We start from the raw sequence: 25,023 nt of genomic DNA, 5'->3' as shown, positions 1-25,023 counted from the left end.
AGGGAACACTTTACTCCTGGGTCATATGAAGAGGACAGGAATGAACAGTCAGTATGTTGTGTGGATACTGAAAATGAATATAAGCCTGGGGAAAATAAAAGGAAAACTTAAAGTGGAATTTTGAGTTAATCTAATTTTAAATTCCCTTCAAAACTATTGCAAGTTGTTTCCTTGTTCCTTAAGGTAGAGGCTCCAGGACTATAGTACATTTTAATCAAGTAATATTAATTATTTGGCCCTTGAGAATATTTAATGAATTCCTTCCTTGTCAGCTTAGGATACAATTTTATTATTACTCGAAGCACTTGACCTAGAAAATGAGAACAAAAACATTTCTCTTTCTCTCCACACACACGCACACATGTGCGTGCACATGCGTACATAAATCAGTTTAGATTATTATAAGAGAAAATGTGAGTTTTGGTGTTTTTTCTTTGCCCCTTCTCAGTCCATTCTATTACTAAATTATTCAGGGTGGTTTTCCTGAGGACAGCTCAAAGGAAAGGAATCTTGTATCCTGGGAAAGGTAAGAAATACAAAACATACAGATCAAAAGATAATTTTGCAAATGTACTTTTTTGTATAAATATATTTATACATTATGATCCCTGCAGCAGAATGAAAGTTTTCAGTTTATTATATCATGACTGTCCTAAGTTATTTATAAATAGAAAGCAATAAATTTGAAATTTTTTCAAAATAATTATTTATAACGTCTACATATATATAAAATATTCCAATGTAGCAGTAATACTTTGTAAATAATTATTTACCAAGTAAATATGATTGACTTAATTATTATTTGATGGAGATTATTTCCTCCCGTGACGTTTAAGTCAACCAAAAAGAAATACCCAGTTGCCAAATATAGCTTCCAATAATTAAATAATAACTCTAAAAAAAAAAATCAATGAAATGAAACATGAATAGTTTAATATTTCTGTTATAATCTTAAAATTGAAGAATATAAGAAGTTGAAGCAATTCTCTGACTTTGAAGAAAAGATAATTCTGTTTCATGTTTCTTAAATAAGGAAAGAAGTCCCATTAATTTAATACCATTCCTTTTTTTTTTTTTCCATGTTCTGTTCTGTCTGTTAGCCAAGCTCAACCTCAGGTGCAGGTGCAGGATGAAGAAATTACAGAGGATGACCTCCGCCTTATTCAGGAGAGAGAATCTTCTATTAGGCAGCTTGAAGTAAGCTTGACGTGGCAGTTGGATGGCTGCTCTGTTCTCAGCGTGTTTGTCCTCAAGATGCTTAGACAATTCTGGGGGAGGGGCCTGAGAAAGAAAACTAAATATATCAATGTGGTGGCATTTCGTGTAAATGAGAATAATTCCCTTTTTTTAAATAAATCTCGTTAGAATTCGTGCTAAAATGAGAGAACATACCTCCCTCATCTCCTACTTTTTGTTTTTTATCCTGTCAGATCATCTCAGGTCCTTAGCATGGAGAAAAACTCAGTCCAGACAGGTCTGCTCAGGGAGTCTGGACGACTTCTGGAACACATGATACACCTCAGAGCCGCATGAATAAGACTTGACAGGGGCTGTACGAGTATTTTATTTCTCTGTAGTATGTTCATGACGTCAAAGAGATCTGAAGGGTTTAATAAGCCTTAGTTCTTATGGAACCTACCTATTCCCTAGAAGACTGGCTAATAGCTCACCATAGCTACAATTTATTGAGGGTTTTTAAGCACCATGTGATAAATTCTTTGCATTATCTCATTTAGTTCTCATAAAAACCATGAAGTAGTTAACTGTGTCATCATCATCACCATTTTATAGGTGGGAAAACTAAGGCACAGGATGAATATGTAAATTGTCCCCCCCATAGACTAAACTTAACTTTTTAATCAGGCAAAATAATGGTTATCATATATTAAAGAAAAGTAAAGTTATAACTTGTTCATTGCTATTCCATTGCATAATCAAACTTACTAATGTGAGACTTAAAATTTATACCTAATGTTTTATACTTTTATAATGTCAAATTGATGTGTAAGTTTTTACTAGGAATAAATCATAACAATGATATTTTATACTCTTATGAGGTAATACTGCTAGTGATAACAAAACTATCAGATTATATCAACATAAACTCAGTGACCCAGGGCACTTCTCTGTTAATAGATTCCTGGTGTCCATGTGCCTCGCTTGGTATTTTTAGTGTCACAAACTTACCTTTAGAACTGGTTACAGTCATTCAAGGTCGTCTTACTTAGGATTGCCTCTAGTCATATAGTTTCCTGATATTTCCAAAATTTCTGTATTAAGCCTAGATGCATTCTCACTTGTGTATAAGTGGTGGTTTGGGGTTTTGTTTGTTTTCTGTTTTTTGGTGTTTGTTTTTTTTTTTTTTAATTTTTCCCCTTTGTGGATTGAGGGCTGAATTTCTGATTATAGTAACACATGCCTTTTTCTCTCAGGCTGATATTATGGATATCAATGAAATATTTAAAGATTTGGGAATGATGATCCACGAACAAGGAGATGTGATAGGTAAGCCCCACTGGGGTGGGAGAAAGCTACACTCAGTTTACCTGCAGGAACCTCTCAAGCAAGAGTAACCCCTGTGTCTCTGGGACCCCCTGGAATTAAAAGCACAGCCTCTACCAATAGACAAAGCATCACCCTTGGCATTATCTAAAACAGATCTCATCTTTGGCTCCCACTGATTGAATCAACTGGCTTCATTTATTTCTGAAGCCCCACATCTCACCAGAGCCTGCTGCTGCTGAGACCGTGGAGCCAGCCTCTAGTCTCACTGCCGCCTGTTTGCCAGACCCCTGGTTTCCATCTCAACCCCACTAATTCTCATCACACCAAGCACTTTCTGGGAAACCTGTGCTCTTTATAATACCTTGTCTTTTAGATCAGAGGGAATAGGTAGCCGTTTGCCTGATTATTTATTCCAGTGTCTTTTCGGTACATTAATTTAGTGGTATTACTTAGATGCGAAGCATTCTTTTACAAATTCTTTAAAAAAAAAATCAGTGGCTAAGACTCCCTGAAAGTTTAAATGTAATAGCTCTTCAGGTAACGTGTAACTGCCAGCACTGATCAGTGTCCTGATCATTTTTATCATTTAGAAATATGAAGCTATCAGTGGATGTGGCTAAAGATCGATTTCATATATTTTCTGATTTTGGTTCATTGAAATACTTGGAACTATATTTTACTATAGCTATTATTTGTCCATTCTTACCCTTCTCTGTAGCCACAGTAGATAATGGGGTAAAATTTCAAAAACCAATTCATTCATTCATCCAGTAAACATTTATTGAGTGCCTGCTATGTCCGGGCACAAATCTAGGCACTGGGGATTTAGCTGAAATTAAACAAGAGGTAGAAGGCCCTGCCTTCATGAATCTTACAATCTAATTGGAGGAGAGAGAATTTTTGTAAAAGGAAAGAAAAGTAAGTAAATGCTGATAAGTGCTCTCGGGAAAATAAGGCAGGTAGTAGGATGGGGCTACTGGTGGTGGGGAATGTTACTACTTCACTAGGGTGGTCAAGGAAGACCTTACTGATAAGTAACATTTTAGTGAAGACTTCATGGAATTAAGGGAGCAAGTGAAAGAAAATTTTCCAGGTAGAGCAAAGGGCAAGTGCAAAGGCCTTCAGACAGAAGCACATCTGATGTTTTTGGTGAGTGAAATGAGCAAGAGGGAGATGGAGATAACATCAGAGGTCATAAAGTTTGACATCATGTAGGGCGCTGAGCCCTTGTGAGGACTTGCATTACTATTAACGGATGGGAAGCCACAGGAGAATTTGAGCAGAGGAGTGTTATCATTCGACTTAAGTTTTAATAGATTCACTTTGGCTGCTAGGTTGAGAGCAGACCATAAAGGGACAAGACCAGAAGCAAAGAGACCCCTTCCAAGGTGATGGCAGGAATCGGGGTGGGCAGTTGCCTCAGATCAGGATGGAAGCAGCGAATTGGTGAGAAGCGGTGGAATTCTAGATAGCTTTAAAATGTAGAACCAAAAAGATTTGCTGACTTGGCTGGATGTGGGTGTGAGAGAGAATGAATTCAAGGACAACTCGTAAGGTTTGGGGCAAGCCCAGGGAAACGATGAGGTTGCCATTTTCTAAGCTGGGTCAGTCTGGAACTGGAGCGGGTTTAGAGGGATGGAGATCGACAATTTTGGGATATGTTAAGTGTGAGGTGCCAGTTGAAATGAAGGAGGCTTGCTTGGCAGTCACAAATTCGAAGTGAAAGAAATCAATGTCGGTTATTTTTTTTTGTACCCATGTGCAGCTGTGAGGGTGCAGGTTGAGGTGTTGTCACATAAGTCTGACTGAGGTAGGTGGCAAGGGAGCAGAGGGTGAATGCGAGAAGTATGGCTCAGTGGTGGCCCGGGGGATCTAAGCTGGATCAGGAGGAAGGTGAGGGCACGGAGTGTGTTGAGGGGCAGTGAAACAGTGGTAGGTCAGTGACGTTGGGGTGTTGGAAGGAGAGTGCTAGACAGGTAGCAGGTGATGCTCAGAGAGTGAGGTTTGAAACTGAGTTTATAGAGAAGCTGCAGTTACCAGTAGTGACGAGGCTTGGGATATGATCATGGAGGTGGGTGGCTGGGAAGGGGAAACAGGCAAAGTCATTGAAAAAGTATGGTCAAGGCATGGAGAAGGCAGGTGTTAGCAGGTCAGCAGTTGGCTTCTGAAATTGCCATTTTGTAAAAGAGAAGCATTGAAGGGTCCATCAGCGAATCCAGGGCTAAAATATTCAAAGAATGAAGGAAAGACCATGAGGTCTATAGATGTCTGCTACGGGGGGTTGGATGCATTTGCAAGCATGAGCTGTAAGCTGAGTGTTGGTGGGGAGAAGGGGGAGGCCATGGTCTCAGGCTGCGGGGGCCACTGGTTCCACCTCTAGGCCAGAGCAGCGAGGGAGGGGAAACTGTTGCCACGTGAGAAGGCTGCCTGAGCCCTCAGGGAGGGCTGGGTTTTAGCTCGGAAGGAGGAGGTTGACTGATGGTTTTCAATACTCTGTTGACTCTCAGGAACAGTTGTTAGATGTTCGGTGCTGCCTTGACCATCAGAGCACACAAACTCCCTAGTACTTTTCAGGGGTTACCAGGTAGAACAGGAATTGTGTTGTAATGAGGATGATCCAGTTTCTTTTCAAATATCTGTGTGTTGTTTGGATCATTTGAGAAATAGTGTAAAGAAGACTCTGAGCCAGTTTAAAAAGAAATTCAACTTTGCCCATATACTACCAGTGTTAACATTTGAATAGTGAACATGTTTGGTCTTATGTTGCATGAAGTCTTGTGATTTAAGCAGCTGTCTTACTGGAGCATCAACACACGTTGTGTGTGTGTGTGTGTGTTTTATTTTAAAGACAGCATAGAAGCCAATGTGGAGAATGCAGACGTGCACGTTCAGCAAGCAAACCAACAGCTGTCAAGGGCAGCAGAATATCAGGTAATACTAACCGCAGTGAGTTATCTTGTAACTTAGGCTTTCCAGTCTGTGTGTGTGTGTGTGTGTGTGTGTGTGAGAGAGAAAGATTGATCAGGTACAAGGTGGCTGGAGATGTTAAAATTTAAAATCCCATGGAAGACAGGTCCAGATATCTGCCAGTCTGTTTAAAACTGGGGTTAGCCTGTTTCCTGTTTATTCTCAGGGTCGAACAGAATTGTGGCCCCCAGGGATAGGAAGTTCAGTGTTTAGAGTCCTGAGGGATGCAGTAGATAGACAACTCCAGGCATTTCTGACAGCTGGAGGTCTCTGATGCTGTTGTGACCTTCCAAACCAGAAACCTCTTTGATAACTTTCTTCCCCTGTGTCTCTCACTGTTTCCGTCCACCTTTTCTTTCTTTTTTGTCTGTGGCACTCTGCAGTAAGAAGGCAAAGATCTTTGCTCTAGAGAGTTCTCATCAAATCCTATGGAAATTATATTCCCTTGGAGTGCCCTTGATCACTGGGTATTGTCAGCATTCAGCAGACCCTTCACCAGGAATGAATTGATTTCTTCAGTGGATCAGGTTAATATAGGGAGTCTGTATATGTGACAGATATGAAGCACATCAGAGTACTACACAGATATTAGGACCGTGAACTATGAATATATCATATGATATATAGACAATAAAAATGAGGCCAGGCTCTTTGGGAACCCCTAAATACCACCATAGCATTTGATTTCCCTCTTAAAATTCCACTTTTTGTTGTTGTTCATAATTATCTTCTCAGACCGTGTTGCCTTCTTCTAAAATACCTAAGATATTATCACAGTCTTAGATATTTTCAATTGCTTTTTGCTTTTCTAACCAACCTCAGAAGTCCCCTTTCATTTCAGTGCCGTTTTTCACTAGACAAATCACTGCATACTTAGTGATATATAGAGAACAGTAAAGCTATATGAAGATTGCTGAGTCACAGCCAACTGTACTCAGTGATGTAGTAACTCTAACTTGCCTTTACCTTCTGTGCATGTGATTCAGGTATGCAGCTCAGTAGAATTACTGTCACACGTAGGTATCATTCATGAACACGTGCACACACACACGATAATCTATAAATGCCAACAGTTACTCAAATGTAGTGTTTAGCAAGATTTATCAGCAACTAGGTTTACATGTTATTTTGTTTTGCTTTTGGGTTCTGGAGGGATGTAGATATATCTCCAAGTTTTACTTTTCCCCTCTTTGGGAAGGGTAGACGCTACAGCCACCCTGGGAGAAAGGAGCACATCTTCCCAAGCCATACCTCCATATCTAGAGCTGCCCCGTACTTAATTCCATGGGCCCTGGAGGGATGAGGGAAGAGCCGTACAACATCAGTGCTGAGGAAAAAAGCAGCTTCCCTGTAGTTCTCCTTGGAAACCTTGATATTAAAGTCTTGCCTCTGCAAAATATGGTGCTTCTTAATAGTTTGGGTGAACCATGAGTGTAGGGGAAGCTGATCAGTACTCATCATTGCAGTACCCTGGAACCTCCCCATCCCACACTAGGGAGGGTGCCCTGGGCCACAGATAGCCTGTGGGGGAAGCCTGTGATTATTCTTACAGGTATATTACACATGTGTCTATGGTATTCAAGTGGAGTCTGGGGAAAATATGTAGGCAAGATGAGACTGAAACTCTAGAGAAGTCATACTTCACGTAAGGAGGAGTATTCAGTTGAAAAAATTGCTGAATATGTGGTATACTGAAAGTCATCATAGTTTTCAGGAGAATTTCAGAGTCGGAAACCTGTCTTTCTGTAAATTTTATGGTACTACTAGTTGACAAAGAAAATTTACAAACTTTTCAACCTTGTAAGAAAAAAGTTCTGGGGCGCCTGGGTTGCTCAGTCGGTTGAGCGTCTGCCTCCGGCTCAGGTCATGATCCCAGGGTTCCCCTTGTTAGGCTCCCTGCTCAGTGGGGAGCCTGCTTCTCCCTCTCCCTCTGTCCCTCCCCCTGCTTGTGCTCTCTTTTGCTCTCTTTCTCTCTGTCAAATAAATAAATAAAATCTTTAAAAGAAAAAGAGAAAGGATTCCTGCATGTTGCTATGAGATATGCAAGCCATTAAAGAAATAGGAAATCTATAGCTGGGCCAGAATGAAGAATGGAACAAAACTCTTAACCTCTATAATTTAAATGACTGCATTACGATTTTTTAGCTCTTTGTTTTTTATGTGTATATTGAGATTTTTAAATGCAGTTTCCACTAATATTAAAAGAATGGGAATTTTGGAAACTAGTAAATTTACTTCAGGAGAAATTGCCAAGCATTTACACTTGCTGATATTTTCAGAGAACTCATTTTGAAGAGCAGCTCTTTGATAAAAGTTAGCTTTTAAGCTGTTCTTAGTTTTTATACATAGGACTACCTCAGTCTGTTGCTTAAGTCAGTAACTTTCATTTCTCTGTGTCTCCTTTTTTAAGCCCAACCACACTCAGAAATATGACCACAAAAGTTGAATAATTAGCCCCCGAATTATGTCATTAATTCAAGAAGACTTTTCTTGAAAGAATAGTGCCACTTGTATTTGAAGAGATTTTTGAGAAGCAAAAAAATACAGCCAAATATTTGAGGGCAGTTAATTACTATTGATTTTACTCTAGAAATGAAGCAAGTGATTTTCAATTGCTATAGAGATGCTTCAGTACATCTGTAAACATGGTTTTTGTTTTTGCATCTGCAGCGCAAATCCAGAAAAACCCTGTGCATCATCATTTTTATCATTGTCGTTGGAGTTGTAATTCTCGGTCTCATCATATGGAAAGTGAAAAGCTAAATTATAAAGGAGCACCCTATTGCACTACATTCTCTAAATTATGTAGGAGGATTCCTGTAATCATGGTTTTTTTTTATTATTATTTTAAAGATACTCCATAAAGGATGGCTCCCATACTTTGTTATTTTCATTTGGGGGGGGCAGTTTCCTTTGGATTCAATCTGATATTTTCTAACACTGAAAGTTTTTCTCAGTATGACTGCTGGCATTATTTCCATGCTTTTCGATCTAATAACTGTGAGGTTTTGTCCACGTTGTATATGCCTTTCATTTATAATTTATTTACCTGTTGACTTAGCTCTTGGAATTAGTAAATGTAAAGGTGTGCGTGTGTTCCATGTGCATCTGTCTCTGACAGAGTGATGTGCACTCAGAGTTGTGTTCCTTCAATTAAAAATCTCAAATTTAGTTTTGATTTGAGCCAGCAGAGGAAATACTCTCAATAACTTAAAAAAAAATTATCGTACCTGTTTGTGGTGTGTTTTTTTTTTTTTTTTCTTGGTTCATAGCAGCACAAATTATTTAACTTTTCTTGTTGGTTTTCTCTTAAGACCCTTGTTTACTCTAAATGAAATCGGTGAATAATTTCCTAGAGTATCTCATACTCCCGACGTGTACATATTAAGCATTTGCTGTAGATTGCCTAGTAAAATACTAAGGATAGATTGTTTTTACATAGGCCCTGTTTAAGTCTGGTGTTTGCTGGGGTATGTGTAGTCACTGTAAATGTTTAATGTAATTTGAACAAAGAGTATGAAAAATCAGTATCTATCGCGTTAGAAATCTGAAGATCCCAACTTATTTTGCTGTGTCCTTCCACAGCTATTACTGTGGAAAATTAATTATCTTCCCTTAAGTCCTTTAGAATAATGGCTACATGTGTATCCTTGGGTCAGAATTACTTTGGGGGAGCAACTTTCCCAGAATTACTGTTTTTGAGCACTAACACTTAAAATTTAGTGTTTACCATTGCATACCATTTTATAACACCCTTCATTAGAAAACAATTTGGATGTTTGCCAATTAACTCACTTGCTTTTTTAAAATCAATGTTGTTTTAATGCACTAATCTGAGTACTATAAAGAGGATTATCTTAGTTAATAGTTTGTATTTTATAACGTTCTTATATAGCAGTTTGATAGTGAAGTCAGTGTTTTACATGGCAAAGCTATGAGACTTCAAATGGGAACAAATAAAATGTTAACTAAGTAAACTGTATCTTTGCAAACAAAATAAAGATGATTTTAAAAGTGTCTGGATAGTTCTGTGTCATGAGGACTCTGCTTCTGTGGGAGCAACACTTGACATAATCACACAGCAGCCCTTCTTTCTGGAGTACTGGTTTATTCAGTGTTTTAGTTTGGCAGTCTTAAAATGCATGTCAGCAAAATGCCATTTTTTTTTTTTTCTCCATAAGAGACCGTAGAAAATTTTCTTGTGAGTGAGTGAGTGGAAACTTTGAGACTTTGTGTTTACCAAATCAGTTTGCTTTAGTGAACAGGATGGGCCAGGCAGGGAGAGGAATTTATACAAATACTACCTGTGCTGAGATCAGTGCAAGCCCATCAGGCCTGATTGAGCATATTCTTTCTCTATAAGAGCACCGAGAAACGTGTGATAAACTGGTATCTTCTGGCTACATAAAACTCCCACGGCTCCCACAAATCAGTTCAATTTTTTTTTTTTTTTTTTTTTTTGCACAGTTGTACTTGATAAAATGTTTATTCTCATAGAGGCAAAAGTACTTACCCTATTCGCTTCATGATGAGTTCCCAGTAATAGCAAAACCACTTAATTTTTTTTTTTTTGCGTGATTTTAGCACCTTCATTTGATGTGTAGTATTTTATGAATTATTTTACCTGGGACACAGATCAGTGATTAAAAACAGGAACCTTAGTGGCTTGGATTCTTTTAAGAAACATAATGATTTTTTTTTTAAAGATTTTATTTATTTATTTATTTGAGAGAGAGAGAGAATGAGAGACAGCATGAGAGGGAGGAGGGTCAGAGGGAGAAGCAGACTCCCTGCTGAGCAGGGAGCCCGATGCGGGACTCGATCCCGGGACTCCAGGATCATGACCTGAGCCGAAGGCAGCCGCTTAACCAACTGAGCCACCCAGGCGCCCGAAACATAATGATTTTTGAGGGAAATTTTTACCCCAAAATATTTGGAACTCAAAGAGTAGTCTTGATTTGAAAAAAATCAAAGGAGAAACATAGCACAACAGCCAAGGTTTTCAAGTTCTCGAAGTTTTCCTTCAGGTTAGTCTTAGAATCACATTGAAAGGTGAAGCTCACACTATGGAAAATAAAATTGAAGTTGTTTTTATGACAGCATATTTGAATCAGTCCACATGCGTCTCAAACTGAAGAAGTTTCCTCATCAGGTGGCACATTATTGTTCATTTTAGCAGGCTCCAAAGACATTCTCGAATGGCGCAGATTGAGATCAACCAGCCACTGTGCAGAAATTGAATGACAGTGTGGCCTGAAGTGTTTGACTCTTGCACTGGTCATTAAATACAGAAGTGTTCTGGTTTTGCACAACGGTTGATGGTAAAAAAAATATAACAGGTGCCATTTCAACATAAGGCAGCTTGTCTGTTAGTCGGCAGGGGATCAGTTCTAGAAAAATAGACGTGTGGGCACAGACAGAGCTTGATCTAGGCCAGCAAGCCAAGAAGGCGGCGGTTGGAGTCAGGCCTCCGAGCGCTCGGCGCGCCCAGCAGCATCCACACGGCCGTCGGACAGCACTGCATCTCGGAGAGGTTGCCACCGAGTCCTTCACCATCGTCACTGCTTTTTTTTTTTTTTAAAGGTAACATTTTGTACACACAGAAAAACAGTGTTTTGAATATCAATGTTTTTCAACAAGTTTATAATGAAAAACGATTTTTGAAGATTTTTTGTTCCACAAAATCAGCCTGTGCTTTTGCAAAGAAAGTGCGGAATAGTGTTTCTAGTTGGTGTAATTTTCGTTGCTGCGTGTAGAAAAAAGAACACAATAAAAGATAAAACCTGTCTAAAGAAAAAAGTCCTCGTCCACCTTCGTGGTAAAGAACAATTTACGAGGGGAACGTAAATTTAGCATTTATGTTTTTAAAGTCAGAACTGAGTACTGTTTGCATGTATGACCAGGTTGCTGGAATAAAAGGAAATTTCCAAAGGGGATAGTGTTTGGGCAAATTATGAGTTAACTGGGATTTTTTTTTTGGTTCATTTGGATATGATGAAGATTCCTCATTAGTGGTAAAGAACATCATCAGGCATCCTACTTTCCTGGGGGGGTGGAAAAAAGTTGTGTATTTTCATGATTCACTTAAGAAAATGAAGCGCTTCCCTGTGGATTGCAGACCTCTCCCGTCCACCCTAAGATCTGAACGGTTTCATGTCTCAAGCAAGGAGATACACTTAGCAAAACTTTCACTAGCCGGAGCCTGAAAGGGCTACACTGTACCACTTCTCTGACAGAATGCATGACATCACCTCACGCTAACCCATTGAGAATTCTCATTGAAACACTGCCGTTTTAATCCTTTGTTTCGGCAATTATTTGGTTAACGTGAAAATGATGGGATAACTTATTTTTCTTCAAATAATCCTAATTTTAAATGCAGAAATAGAACTAAATAACTGACACACTAAATCGATTTTTATAGACACTGTTGCTTCTGGCAGGTTTTTAAGAGGTTGGTCACTTAATTACTCAGAGTGGGATTCCTGTAGGTTTTGTGTAGTGATGGCATTGCTGCTTGAAACGTAAGTGGTGGAAGGCAAAAACCAGATTTCCTGTGCAATCGTTCTATGCATAACACCCCTGCTTGTTTGAGAGGGAGTCTGCTAGAACTGAACTGAGTCTTTAAATAAACTTGAAAGGGTACTGATGCCCACTTTGGCAAACCCAAAGTACAGATTTTTAAGTGTTTACTGTAAGTACTGCTAGACAGTAGTTCCTAACTCCAAAACCTATTAGCCTTGGTGGAAAACTTAGAAATGCAGTTATTTAGCCTCAATGAAGATTTCCAGACACTAATTTCAGTTTCCAATGCCTTCTGAAAGTTTCACACCAACTGTTTCATGGCAGATCTTAAATAACTGAAGTCAGACCAGATAAAGAAAACCAAGTTTACATCTCTAGGAACTAGAGATTTTAACCCAAGACAAGTATACAAGCTTTTAGTAACTTGCATAGCTGAGACCTGACTTTTTTAAAAAGCTTTTAGGGCAAGGCAGATTCTTATGTCAGTAATGATTCTAGAAATTAAAAAAAACAAAAACAAATTATAACTTAGTGGAGAATATTGTTTTTCATCCTTCCAAACCCAGGTGCTATGGTCATTTTAAGTTCATTTAAAGGTGTTTCCAGTGTACCTGACCACATCTGACCTATTTCCAGTGCCAGACTTAATGTTTTAATCTTCCTAAGGGTTACCATAATTTTAATATTTAATTATTACTTTGTGGTGGGGCATCTACCACAATTCAGTAAGGTAACCATCATATATCATTTAAATTAGTTCTATCTTGGATGCAAAAGGATATTTTTTGTTCCAAATTAGGACTTCCCTTGTGTCTTTTCCTGATCTACACTCAAAACATTTTTCTTAGTAGTTTAGAAATTGTCTATGTTACATTAAATTTCTTTTTTTTTTTTTTTTTTAGATTTTTATTTACTTATTCATGAGAGACAGAGAGAGAGAGAGAGAGAAAAGCAGGTTCCCAAGGAGCAGGGAGCCCGATGCGGGACTCGATCCCAGGACCCTGGGATCATGACCTGAGCCGAAGGCAGACGCTTAACCATCTGAGCCACCCAGGCGCCCTACATTAAATTTCTTAAGCCTGAAATGGAGGCCACAGACCAGTACTTATTTTTGGAATGGCATGGACATTTAAAATTAAGAGCCCATTTTATAAAATGTAAAACATGTTTAATGCTAAAATTTTATTTATTTTTTAAGATTTTATTTATGTGAGAGAGAGGGGGAAGCAGGCTTCCAGCTGATCAGAGAGCCCCACACAGGACTCCGTCCCAGGACCCCGGGATCACGACCTGAGCCAAAGGCAGATGCTTAACCAACTGAGCCCCAAAGGCTAAATTTTTTTTTTTTTTTTAAGATTTTATTTTATTTATTTGACAGAGAGAGACACAGCGAGAGAGGGAACACAAGCAGGGGGCAGTGAGAGAGGGAGAAGCAGGCTTCCCGCTGAGCAGGGAGCCCCATGGGGGGCTCAATCCCAGGACCCCGGGATCATGACCTGAGCCGAAGGCAGACGCTTAACGACTGAGCCACCCAGGCGCCCCAAAGGCTAAAATTTTAAATTAAACTTTGCTTTTGAGGTAACAGTAAATTCACATGCAATTGTAAAAACCAATACAGAGATCCCTCTTGTACTTTTCACCCAATTAATCCCAATGGTAACATCTTGCAAAACTACAATATCACCACCAGGATCATGATATTGACAAAGTCAATATGTAGAACATTTCCATATACAACATTCAAACACAAAGACCCCTCCTGATGCCATTTTATAGCCACGCTGACTTTGCTCAATCCCCATCCCCTCCTTCCAACCATAATCTGTTCTCCATTTTTATAATTGTTATTTCAATAACATTATGTAATGGGGATCATACAGTATGTAACCTTTTGGGATTAGCTCTTTACAATCGGCATAATCCTCTGGAGATTCATACCACTTGTTGCATCTTATCAAGTGCATCTGATCGTTCAGTTTTCAGTGCTGAGTAGTGTTCCATGGTATGGATATATCACAGTTTAACCCTTTACCTGCTGAAGGCTATCTGGTCAGTTTGGGCTATTATGAATAAAGCTATGTTCATTTGTGTACAGGTTTTTGTGTGAACATAGACTTCATTTCTCTGGGATAAATGCCCAGCAGTGAAATTGCTGAGCCATATGACAGTTGAATGTTTGGTTTTTAAGAAGTTGCCAAACTTTTCCAGAGTGGCTATTCCAGTTTACATTCCCACCAGCAATGTTTGAATGATCCAGTTTCTTCACTTCCTTATCGGCATTTGGTGATGTCACAAATTTTTATTTTAGTTATTGTAATAGGCTTTATTTTATACTTCACCAATGGCTAATGATGTTAAGCACCTTTCCATGTGCTTATTTGGCACCTATATTTCTTCTTCAGTGATGTGTTTCTTCATGTCTTCTCCTCTTTTTCTAATTGGGTTGTTTAGTTTTTCATTGTTGAGCTTTGAGTGTTTTTTTTTTAAATATGTATTCTAGATACTAGTCCTTTTTCCAATATCTAAATTAATTTGCAAGTATTTCCTCCCACTCTGTAGCTTGTTTTTCTCTTAACAGGGTCTTTCACAGAGCAAAAGTTTTTCATTTGGATGGATGAAGTCCATTTTATTGATGTTTCCTTTTTATGGATCATGCTTTTGGTATCACAGACTCTTTGCCTAGCGCTAGATCACAAAGATTTTCACTTTTATCTTGTGTTCTTTTCTAAAAGTTCTGTGGTCTTACATTTTACTTTTAAGTCCATGATCCATTTAGAGTTAATTTTGCATGAAATGTGAGACATCTAGGTTTTGTTTTGGGGTTTTTTTGCCTATGATGCTCAGTTGTTCCAACATCATATTTGTTGTAAAGGCTGTCTTTACTCTATTGAATGGTTTTTGCTCCTCTGTTGAAAACAAGCTGAACAAAAATCAGTTGGACATATTTGTGTGGGTCTATATCTGGTCCGTCTGTTATATTCCATTGGTCTATGTGTCTGTACCTCCACCAATACCAGACAGTATTAATTTTTCTATTTGATAAGCCTTGAAATCATATACACTGCTTGTTTATACTTTATTCTTTTTCAAAATTAGGTGCTTTTGTCCATTGTCTTTCCATATACATTTAATTTTTAAAAATTTTTTTATTATGTTAATCACCATACATTACATCATTAGTTTTTGATGTAGTGTTCCATGATTCATTGTTTGCGTATAACACCCAGTGCTCCATGCAGAACGTGCCCTCTTTAATACCCATCACCAGGCTAACCCATCCCCCCACCTCCCTCCCCTCTAGAACCCTCAGTTTGTTTCCCAGAGTCCATAGTCTCTCATGGTTCGTCTCCCCCTCCGATTTCCCCCCCTTCATTTTTCCCTTCCTACTATCTTCTTTTTTTTAAACATAAAAAATTTTAGAATAATCTTATCCATATTTATACAAATATCTTGTTGAGATTTTTATAAGAATTATGTTAAACCCGTATACCAATTTGGGGAAATTTGACATTTTACCATGTTGAGTCTTTCAATCCATGAACACAAGATATCTCTTCATTTATTTAGATCTTCTTTGATTTCTTTAGTATTGTGTAGTTTTTAGCTTATTAAGTTCTATATATGCTTTTATTAGGTTTACACCTACGCATTTCATTTTTTTGAGAGATTGTAAATGATACTGTGTTTTTAATTCCCATATTCACGTATTTATTGCAAATATATATACAATTGTTTTTTGTATGTTTATCTTGTATGCTGCGATCATGCTTAACTCACTTATTAGTTCTAGGAGGTTTGTGTAGATTACTTGGATTATCTTACATAGAAAATCATGTGATCTGCAAATAGCAATAGTTTTATTTCTTTTGTTCTGATCTGTATGCCTTTTATTTCCTTTCTTAATGCAGTGCTTAGAACTTTCAGTGCTATATTTGAATAAGAGTGGGGAAGAGATATCCCTGCCTTATTCCCAATCTCAGGAAAGGATTTAGTGTCTCACCATTAAATATAATGTCAGCTGTAGGTTTCTTGTAGATACTCTTCATCAAATTAAGGAAATTCCCTTTATTCCTATTTTTCTGAGATTTTTTCTTTTCATGAATTGGTGTTAAATTTTGTCAAATATTTTTTCTGCATCAGTTGATATGATCATATGATTTTTCTCCTTTAAGCCTGTTAATATGATGGATACATTGATTGAGTTTTGAATATTGAACCAGCCTTGCACCCCTGAAATAAATCCCTCTTGGTCATGGTGTATAATTTTCTTTATATGTTACTGAATTATATTGACTAATGTTTTGTTAAGGATTTTTGCATTTGTATTCATGAGGGATATTGATCATAGCTTTCTTTTTTTTGCAGTGTTTTGTCTAGTTTTACTATCAGGGTAATAGCTTCAAAATGAATTGGGAGGTGTTCTTTCCTCTTCTATTTTCTAAGAGATTGTTTAGAATTGATGTTAATTCTTTTTACACTTGATAGAATTCTCCAACGAAAGCATCTAGACTTTGGAATTTTGGTGAGGGAGTTTTTAATTATAAATTAAATTTCCATAATAGTTGTGGGACTGCTTAAGTTACCTATTTCATACTGAGTTGTGGTAGTTTGTGTTTTTCGAAGAATTGGTCTATTTCATCTCAGTTTGTCAAGTTTTTGTATGTGGAGTTGTTTGTAGTATTCCTTTCTTATACTTTTGATGTCTGTAGTGGTATCTACTCTTTCATTCCAGATATTGTTAAATTGTGTCATATCTGTTTTATTCTTTGTAAATCTTTCTAGAAGTTTGTTGATTTTATTGATCTTTTCAAAAAAACAACTTTTTGCTTTATTAATATTCTGTATCGTTTTAATGTTTTCAATTTTATTAATTTCTGCTGTCTTCATTATTTTTTCCCTTGCTTTCCCGGGGATAAGTTGAATGTATTTTAGAATTCCGTTTTAATTTTTCAATGATGTTTTTAGCATATCTTTTTATAAACCATTTTAGTGTTTGCTCTAAGTATTACATTATAAATATATAGCTCACAACATGTATGGTGTCATCCCTTTACCAGTTCTAGTCAAATGTAGAAATCTTACTTCCCTTTATGTCTCTTTACTCTTCCCTATTTATAATTGTCTTAAGTAGTACTTCTACATATATTTAGAACCACATTGATGTTGGAATTTTTGCTTCAACAATCTAACGTAATTTTGAAAACTCAAGAGGAGAAGGAAAGTCTATTGTATTTACCCAGATTTTTACTTACTTTGTTCATTCCTCGTTGCTCTTCTAAAATTCCTTTGTATATCATTTCCTTTCTGTTTAGGGAAATTTTGTTAGGCTTTTATTGTTCTTATTGTATGTCTGTTGGCAATAAAGTCTCTTAGTTTTCCTTCACCTGAAATTCTCTTGATTTTTCCCTTCATTTTTGAAAGATGTTTTCACTAGACATAAGATTCTACTTTCCTTTCAACACTAGCAAACTGGTGAAAGTTTGAGATTTTTTTTTTCAAAAGTTCCTTCTGAACTCTGATTTCTGATGAGAAACTCAACGTTTTTAAATTCTTTTTCCATTATGAGTAAGGTGTCATTTCTCTATTTCTCTTCCTCTCTCCTTTCCTTCCTTAGGTTTTCAGAAGTTTGACTATGTTGTGTCTTGGTGTAGACGTTTAGAGTTTAACTTATTTAAGTTTTGGTCAGCTTCTTAAATCCATGTACTTATATCTTTTGCCAAATACAGGAAGTTGTCAGCCATTATTTCTTCAAGTTCTTTTCTGCCTTGCCTTTGTTCTTTCCTCTGGGACTCTAAAGACACAAATGTTAGATAATTTGTGATAGGCTTTTAAGTCCCTAAGGTTCTGTTTATCTTTTTAAAAATTTTCTTTTAGTTATTCAGACTGGTTAATTTCTATTGTTTTATCTTCAAGTTTATTGATTCTTTACTCTGTTTATTCCATCCTATTCCTCTGTCTCTTCCATCCTATTATTGAACCCATCAATTAAGTGTTTTATTCTGATTACTGTATTTTTCAGTTTTAAAATTTCTGGCCCTTTACAGAAAAAAGTTTGCTGACCTCTGGAGTATAAAACTGTTATAGTAGAGAGGGCCTGCTTAAACTTAGTCAAAAGTTGGTTTCTTAAAAAAATATGTGTGTGTATACACACACACATTTATATATAGCTTTGCTGAAATTGATTGAGAAAAAATAGAGACATGCAATTATTAGGAATGAAGATGGAGATCAAGAAATAAACACAGGAGAAATTTAAAAAATAAGAGGGCACTATAAACAACTTTATACCAATACATTACAAAACAGATAAAGTGAATAATTTATATGAAAAATGCAAATTGCCAAAATTGACTAAGAAAGAAGTAGATGATTTCTGCTTCTGGCCATATGGTTGACTAGATATGCTCAATGATCCTTCCACTAAAATAAGTTACTGGATAAAGTAAAACACATAATATTTGGTTCATTTTTTGGCTTATTAGAAAGCGAGCTAATCATTACAAATGAAAGTGAGTTAAACCCGAAGTAGTTGGGAAAGAGGGAAAGGCTGTGATTCAGAGACAAGTTATGGATTCCAGGTAAATAAAGTCAAGAAGCTGAACCTAAGACTCCTGCATAAAACCAGGAATCTTTAATGTATGAAAGTAGTCCCAGGTCAATAAATTCTGATGGTTACTCTAAGAAGTGAATGAAAATCCTCTCTGAAGGAAAGCCTTCCTAATTAATGCTTCTGGATTAATTAATAAAATACATGGGGAAACAAGCCATTTTTATTGAGAAACTGATTTTATATTCAAGGACTTCAGATATTAGAATTAGCAAGAATGGAATGCTATGAAATGCTTAAAGAAATAACTATGAATTAAAGTGATATGTAATAAGAAATATGTAAAAAGATCAGGCAGGGGATGCCTGGGTGGCTCAGTGGGTTAGGCGTCTGCCTTTGGCTCAGGTCACAATTCCAGGGTTCTGGGATTGAACCCCATGTTGGGCTCCCTCCTCAGTGGGGAGCCTACTTCTCCCTCTCCCTCTGCAGCTACCTCTGCTGTGCTCTCTCTCTCTCTGTCAAATAAATAAATAAAATCTTTAAAAAAAAAAAAAGATAAGGCAGATAATAACTCTGAAGGAACTATGAAATATCATTATTGAAATATATAACTCAATGAATAGTTCAAGAGAATATTAGTTACAGCTAAAGGAATCATTAGTTAACTGAGGAAATACTAACACATATTGTATCAAAGATAGACAAGGAGAGAGGAAATATAAATGACAGATTATGAAACCTGAAAGATTGAGAATATCTGATATATGTCTAATTGGAGTCTCAAAGATAGAGTAAACAAAAAACAAACAGAAATCCTAGAGTTGGGAAGCACAGTAACTGAACTAAGGAATTCAGTGGAGAGTATCAAAAGTGGACTCAACCATGCAGAAGAAAGAATCAGCAACCTGGGGGATAGGACATTGGAAATTACCCAGAGGAGCAAAAAGAAAAACAATGAAAAAGAGTGAAGAAAGCCTATGGGAATTAGGGAATATAATGAATAGAAATAATATTCTCATTATTGGAATTCCAGAAGGAGAAAAAAAGAAAAGGGACAGAAAATATATTTGAAGCAATGTTACTGAAAACTTCCCAAACTTAGGGAGGGAAATGGACATCCAGATCCATAAGGCCCAAAGGACCCCAAATAGCTTGAATCTGAATAGGGCTACACTGACAGACATTATAATTAAATTGTCAAAGTTCAAAGACAAAAAAAAAATTTAAGGGCAGCAAGAGAAAAGAGAGAAGTTACATACAAGGGAACTCCCATAAGACTATTGATGGATTTCTCTGCAGAAACTTTTCAGGCCAGGAGAGAATAGGATAACATATTCAAAAAAGCAAAGAAATGGAAAGCATAGTAGATAAATAGTTGCAATAAATATAAATAGCCTACTCCATCAGATAAAAGAAGGCTACATTTCCCAATATATGCAGTTTACAAAAGACAGAAAGCACAAGGATAAAGACAAAAAGTAGGATTAAGAAAAATTATATAACAAGCAAATATACCACGTTAGGGTAATTATATCAATATCAGCCCTTATAAATACTAAGGTGAAAAGCCCTAATAGGGGTAAAAAGGGTCTAAAAATAATAAAAGCTTTAGTTAATGGAGCAGGACTAACAATTCTAAATAGTTGTAAACAAAGTAGGAAAATCCAAAATTAACAGAACTACAGAGAAAAAAAATGGAGAAACCTATTATACCTCCTTCAATTTCTAGTTCAATCAGGAAAAAAATATTTAGAACACAATAAGCAAATTTAATAAATACATAAGGGATCATACACTCCAAAACATTTTCCTCAAGCATGCATAAGAGATCTAGGGGGAAAATGTTAGAAGAATGTTTTTATGACCTCTAGTGAAATATTTCTTAGAAAATATGCCAAAAAAATAGCCATAATCTACATAAAGTCAACCACTTTTAATTTAAAACCTCTCTGGAAATAGCATTGTTAACTGTTTAAGAAACACTCAAAATCAATCAGCTAATCAAGGTCTAGTTAAACTCTAAAGCTCCACTACACAATAGGTGGCATCCTATCTTAGTGTTTCTTCCCTAAAAACAAGAGCACTGTGTTCAGTGCTAAAAATCTTTTAGGTTTGTTTGTTTGTTGTTTTAACCAATTTAAAGGAGATTTTCTTTAAATCTCGAAAGATAAGGAATTATTTCTAACACGTAAGTTAGATTTTTCATTGAGTCACATTAAAAATAGAAATTACATTGTCAGTATTGCTTAGTTGCCTGCCTAGCATCCATGCTACCCTTGTCAGTTCTTAATGACCCCAGACTAGAATATTCTCTCTCCTCCATTCAGTAGCAGCCATATGCTTTGGGTGGAATTGACTCCATCCTCACTCCAGAGATGGTGGGCACACTTCATAGAAATCAGTCAGCCTGATCCCATTCCTTTTATTTCAGTGAATAGTTCAGAACTGGGCAGTAACCCAGTCTAGGCAATCAGCTCAGGACTTACTCTCCTTCAGCCTATAATCCAATTTGAACAATACCTGGAATGTGGTACTCTGGATGTGAAGCCAGACACTAATGCAATGTTTTAATACTTCACAGGATGATACAGCTTTAATACTAAGAGGGATGGCTGGAGTTTGGTTCATTGATTCATTGATTCATTGATTCATTCATTCAGTAACAACTTGCTAAGTGCTTAATAAATGCAGGGCCCTGAGAAACAGCAAAATCTTATTCAGCATATTCTCACCCTGAGGAAGATGAAATAGTTGGTAACTTCCACACTTGATTAGAAACAAAGATCATCTCTTAAAACTTCATCCTTGTATCTAGGAAGACTTTTGTTTTTTCAATCAGGAATTTTAGTTCCAGAAAAAGAACAAGACAATGAAAACATTGTATGAAAGTTCTCTTTCAAACTTTTCTCAATTGACAGTTTTTACCCCAATCATCATAATGCTGAGAGGCTTCAGAAACACAAGTGACTCTGTGTTCAGACCAAAAACTTGGCCTCGGGAAGATGAATGATCAGACCTACTCACCATATGATTATAAGGGTCAGGTAGTTTAAAAAGAAATTACAATCTGAATTGAACCAAGGATGAACAGTGTTGCCATTGAGCTACAAATCCCAGCTAATAAGCATAACCTTGTAAAGAGAGGTTAGTGTTTGGGAAACTGCATGTTCTTGCAGAAGGGCAAAGCTTTTGCAATATAAATAGTTGTAAGTGTACTAGCTTTCATCTTTGATGCCTTAGCCCTCTGTGTTTACAGTTTTTGTATCCAGAGCCAGATAGAGAATTTTAGAAGCTCCAAATACAGAAAAGATTATGATGATAACCCCACATATAATTGAAAAGAAAATTAATTTTTTCATAAGGTCATAAAATTCATGTAAATATTGAAATTAAAATTACTTCCTTCTAGATTTTTCTTACTTTGAAGTGCTGTATAAATTCATCACAGTTACACTTTTCTTAGTCATTCCTGGTTTGTCTGCTTTGCTGGTATCCTAAGCACTTATGTAACCTGTTAGGTCATAATTCAACATTGATTACATTACAAATCTATTAATCTTTCTGTAATTTCTAAAATATAGATGGAGAAGAGGAATGTTATATCAGAGAGGAATTTGATCACTCACAGCAAACAGAATTCTTTGATTTGGGTCCTTCAGACGTACTTTCTTTCTGCATAGTTCTAATAAGGAACAACATGTAATCCCAAGTATATTACACAATGACAAGGTAACATGGGTTTCAGAAAGACAAAGCAAGTCTTAGTTTGGTACTATGCAATGTTTAGTTTATATTAAACATGATTGGAAGAGACACTCACATGTCTACAGGTCACTGAGATTCATGGGTCAGGTGTTTTCTGACTTGCTTTTCTAAGACTGGTAGTAACATGCCTCAGCGAACGAGGGGAGGTCCAGCCAGTCATTTTTGACTGAATAATGAATGCTTAAAGGTCTACTCTTTCCTAATCTCCAAAGCCATTGATGATTTATAAAGTAGTATGATTTAACCCTTCGTTTTAATCATTGTATTAAAAACAAATTTAAAGACCAACAGCTCCCACATAATGGTTCCAACAGGACATTTGTGTTCTTTTTTTTAATCTAACAACCTCCTTGAGCTCTGTGGAAAAGAGCAAAGAGAAATTGACTCTCTTTTGTTGGGCGAATCGTTAACTGGAAAATATTTGTCATATCAAGATCTTAAGGCATAAGTAAATATTACCCTTACTAAGGAAATAAAAAATCTTTCAGTACTCACCTAACCCATTTTTAATACCTTACCTTTTCTTTCAATACTTTTATTTAATTTTTGTTTCTCTGCTTGACTGTTTCCAAATTATGTAAATTTAATGGTGTTGTTGTCTTTTACAAAATGGCAATACTACTTAGATGACACTATTCTTTTTTATTGAAACATATACAACTAATTATTGAGGAGAAACAAACACAGAGAGAGACACATACAGGCAAACATTCTACGGTGGCACAATTTTATCTCTTAAATAGCATTTAAGTCACTGTTTAGTATGTGGTACTTTATTTTGGGTCATCAATTATACTAAGTTGTCTCAGACTTTCAGCATCTTTGCCCTTGTAATTCCTTTAAAACTATTGAGGACTGTTGGGAAAGCATATAACAGGGAGAAGACAAATAGACTTTCTTTCTTTCTTTCTCTTTCTTTCTAAGATTTTTCTTTAATCTATTTATCTGAGAGAGAACGTGAGAGAGAGAGAAATCATGAGCAGGGGGGAGGGGTAGAGGGAGAAGCAGATTCCCTGCTGAGCAGGGAGCCCAATGCGGGACTTGATCTGAGCAGAAGGCAGACACTTAACGGACTGAGCCACCAAGGTGCCTGACAAGTACACTTTCAACAGCAATATTTTAAGGTGGTAAAGTCAAGTTGTTGTCTCCATTTAAATTATAATATGCAACTAGAGAATGTCAAAAGGAATGAGAACACTATTATTGAGCCACAATACTTCTTAGTTTACATCAGCATTCTATCATCCATCCCCTAGGCCACTTCCTCTTAACCTGCAAAGAGATTATTTCCTGTTACTATGACCATCAGAGGGAGAACTGCATGCTCTTTTCTTATAATAATCATCATAATGTAAGAAAAATTCATGGAGTGGGTTAAATAGGCAAAGAGGACTTTATTCAAGACTATTGCAATAGGAGAGAGAAATTGAACTCAATTCTGCTGAAACAAAAGGCAGAAGAGTTTTTAAGCACTGAGGGGAGCTATTGGAAAAGCAGTGGAGGGCATCAGCGGCTAGGGTGGGGGTGTCAATATCATTAGGCCACCTGTGTTTGCTAGTTGTACTTCCTGAAGTTAGGCTCCCATCTTCCCACAGGGACTAGGAGATGAGGGAACTTTCTTGATGACTACATTTCAAAGGGATGACTCACAGGTCCTTGAGAAAGATATTCTTGGGCTATAAAAGATGTAGATCTCAAAGGGACAGAGAAAGAATTTGGAATTACAAGCTTGCTTGCTTTTTTTTTTTTTTTTTTTTTTTGCTTTTTTGCTTTCCAAATATGAACTTTATTTTGATTATTTATTTTTTAATTTAAATTCAATTAATTAGCTTATAATGTATTATTGGTTTCAGAGGTAGAGGTCAGTGATTCATCGGTCTTATTTTGATTATTTTTAAATTGAAGTGTAATTAACACACAGTGTTGTATTAGTTTCAAGTGTATAATCTAATGATTCAACATACATTACTCAGTGCTCTATAATTACAAGTTTTCTCAAGTAAATGCTCTATGACAAGGGAGGTCAGTCAAGAGGAAACTGGTCTAAAGTTTAGTCAAGCTGAGGAGAACTATAAAACACCTTGGTCACTAATTGCTACCATTTGTTGTGTTCTGTGTGTCAGGTATTGGGCTCCATGTTTTACTTACACTTACTGATAAGCTTCCCAATCTTACTCCTTACCCTTTGGAGTAAGTGGTATTATTGCCCCATTTTATAGATGAGGAATTTTAGAGATGAGGAATCTAAGGCTCAAAGAGTTTAAGTAACTTACCCAAAGTCACACAGTAAGTAGGTGGTAGGGCCAGGATTTTAACCTAGGAACCCTGCCTACAGAGACCACATCACTAGACCATCACATTTCATCTGTATTTCTATTAAATCTTCAGGGTAGGGGCCCTAAGATCATTGATAAATACTTCTAGAGGAGCTGCTTATAAAATATTTACTGTTGTGGGGCACCTGGGTGGCTCAGTCATTTCAGCATCTGACTCTTGATTTTAGTTCAGGTCATGATCTCAGGGTTGTGAGATCGAGCCCCACATCGGGCTCTGCACTCAGCACGGAGTCTGCCTGAAATTCTCTCTCTCCCTCTCCCTCTGCCCCTACCCCCACTTGTGCATGCTCTCTCTCTCTCTCCAAAATAAAGAAATAAATAAAATCTTTAAAAATAAATAAATAAATAAATAAATAAATAAATAAATAAATAAATAAA

General features: G+C 36.7%; 1 protein-coding gene across 3 annotated transcripts in view; it reads left to right on the top strand.

Moving 5' to 3' along the window:
- Nucleotides 1-25,023, top strand: part of STX7 (syntaxin 7) — a 98,126-nt gene that overhangs the window by 35,588 nt on the left and 37,515 nt on the right. Inside the window, exons 6-10 of one of the 3 annotated variants that reach the window (XM_034990669.1) lie at nt 474-526; nt 1,101-1,197; nt 2,433-2,505; nt 5,354-5,436; nt 8,143-9,490. In XM_034990669.1, coding sequence (XP_034846560.1) covers nt 474-526; nt 1,101-1,197; nt 2,433-2,505; nt 5,354-5,436; nt 8,143-8,235 — 399 coding nt within the window. In that variant the 3' untranslated portion in view covers nt 8,236-9,490. Of the gene's footprint in view, nt 1-473; nt 527-1,100; nt 1,198-2,432; nt 2,506-5,353; nt 5,437-8,142; nt 9,491-25,023 lie in introns of those variants that run through there. The other 2 variants (XM_034990670.1, XM_034990671.1) reach the window with 2 other exon arrangements.

The sequence above is a fragment of the Mirounga leonina genome, unplaced genomic scaffold, assembly GCF_011800145.1.
Source record: "Mirounga leonina isolate KUSES-001 unplaced genomic scaffold, KU_Mleo_1.0 Mir_53, whole genome shotgun sequence".
NCBI classification, from domain to species: Eukaryota; Metazoa; Chordata; class Mammalia; order Carnivora; family Phocidae; genus Mirounga; species Mirounga leonina.
This window is presented reverse-complemented; position numbering and strand designations above follow the sequence as displayed.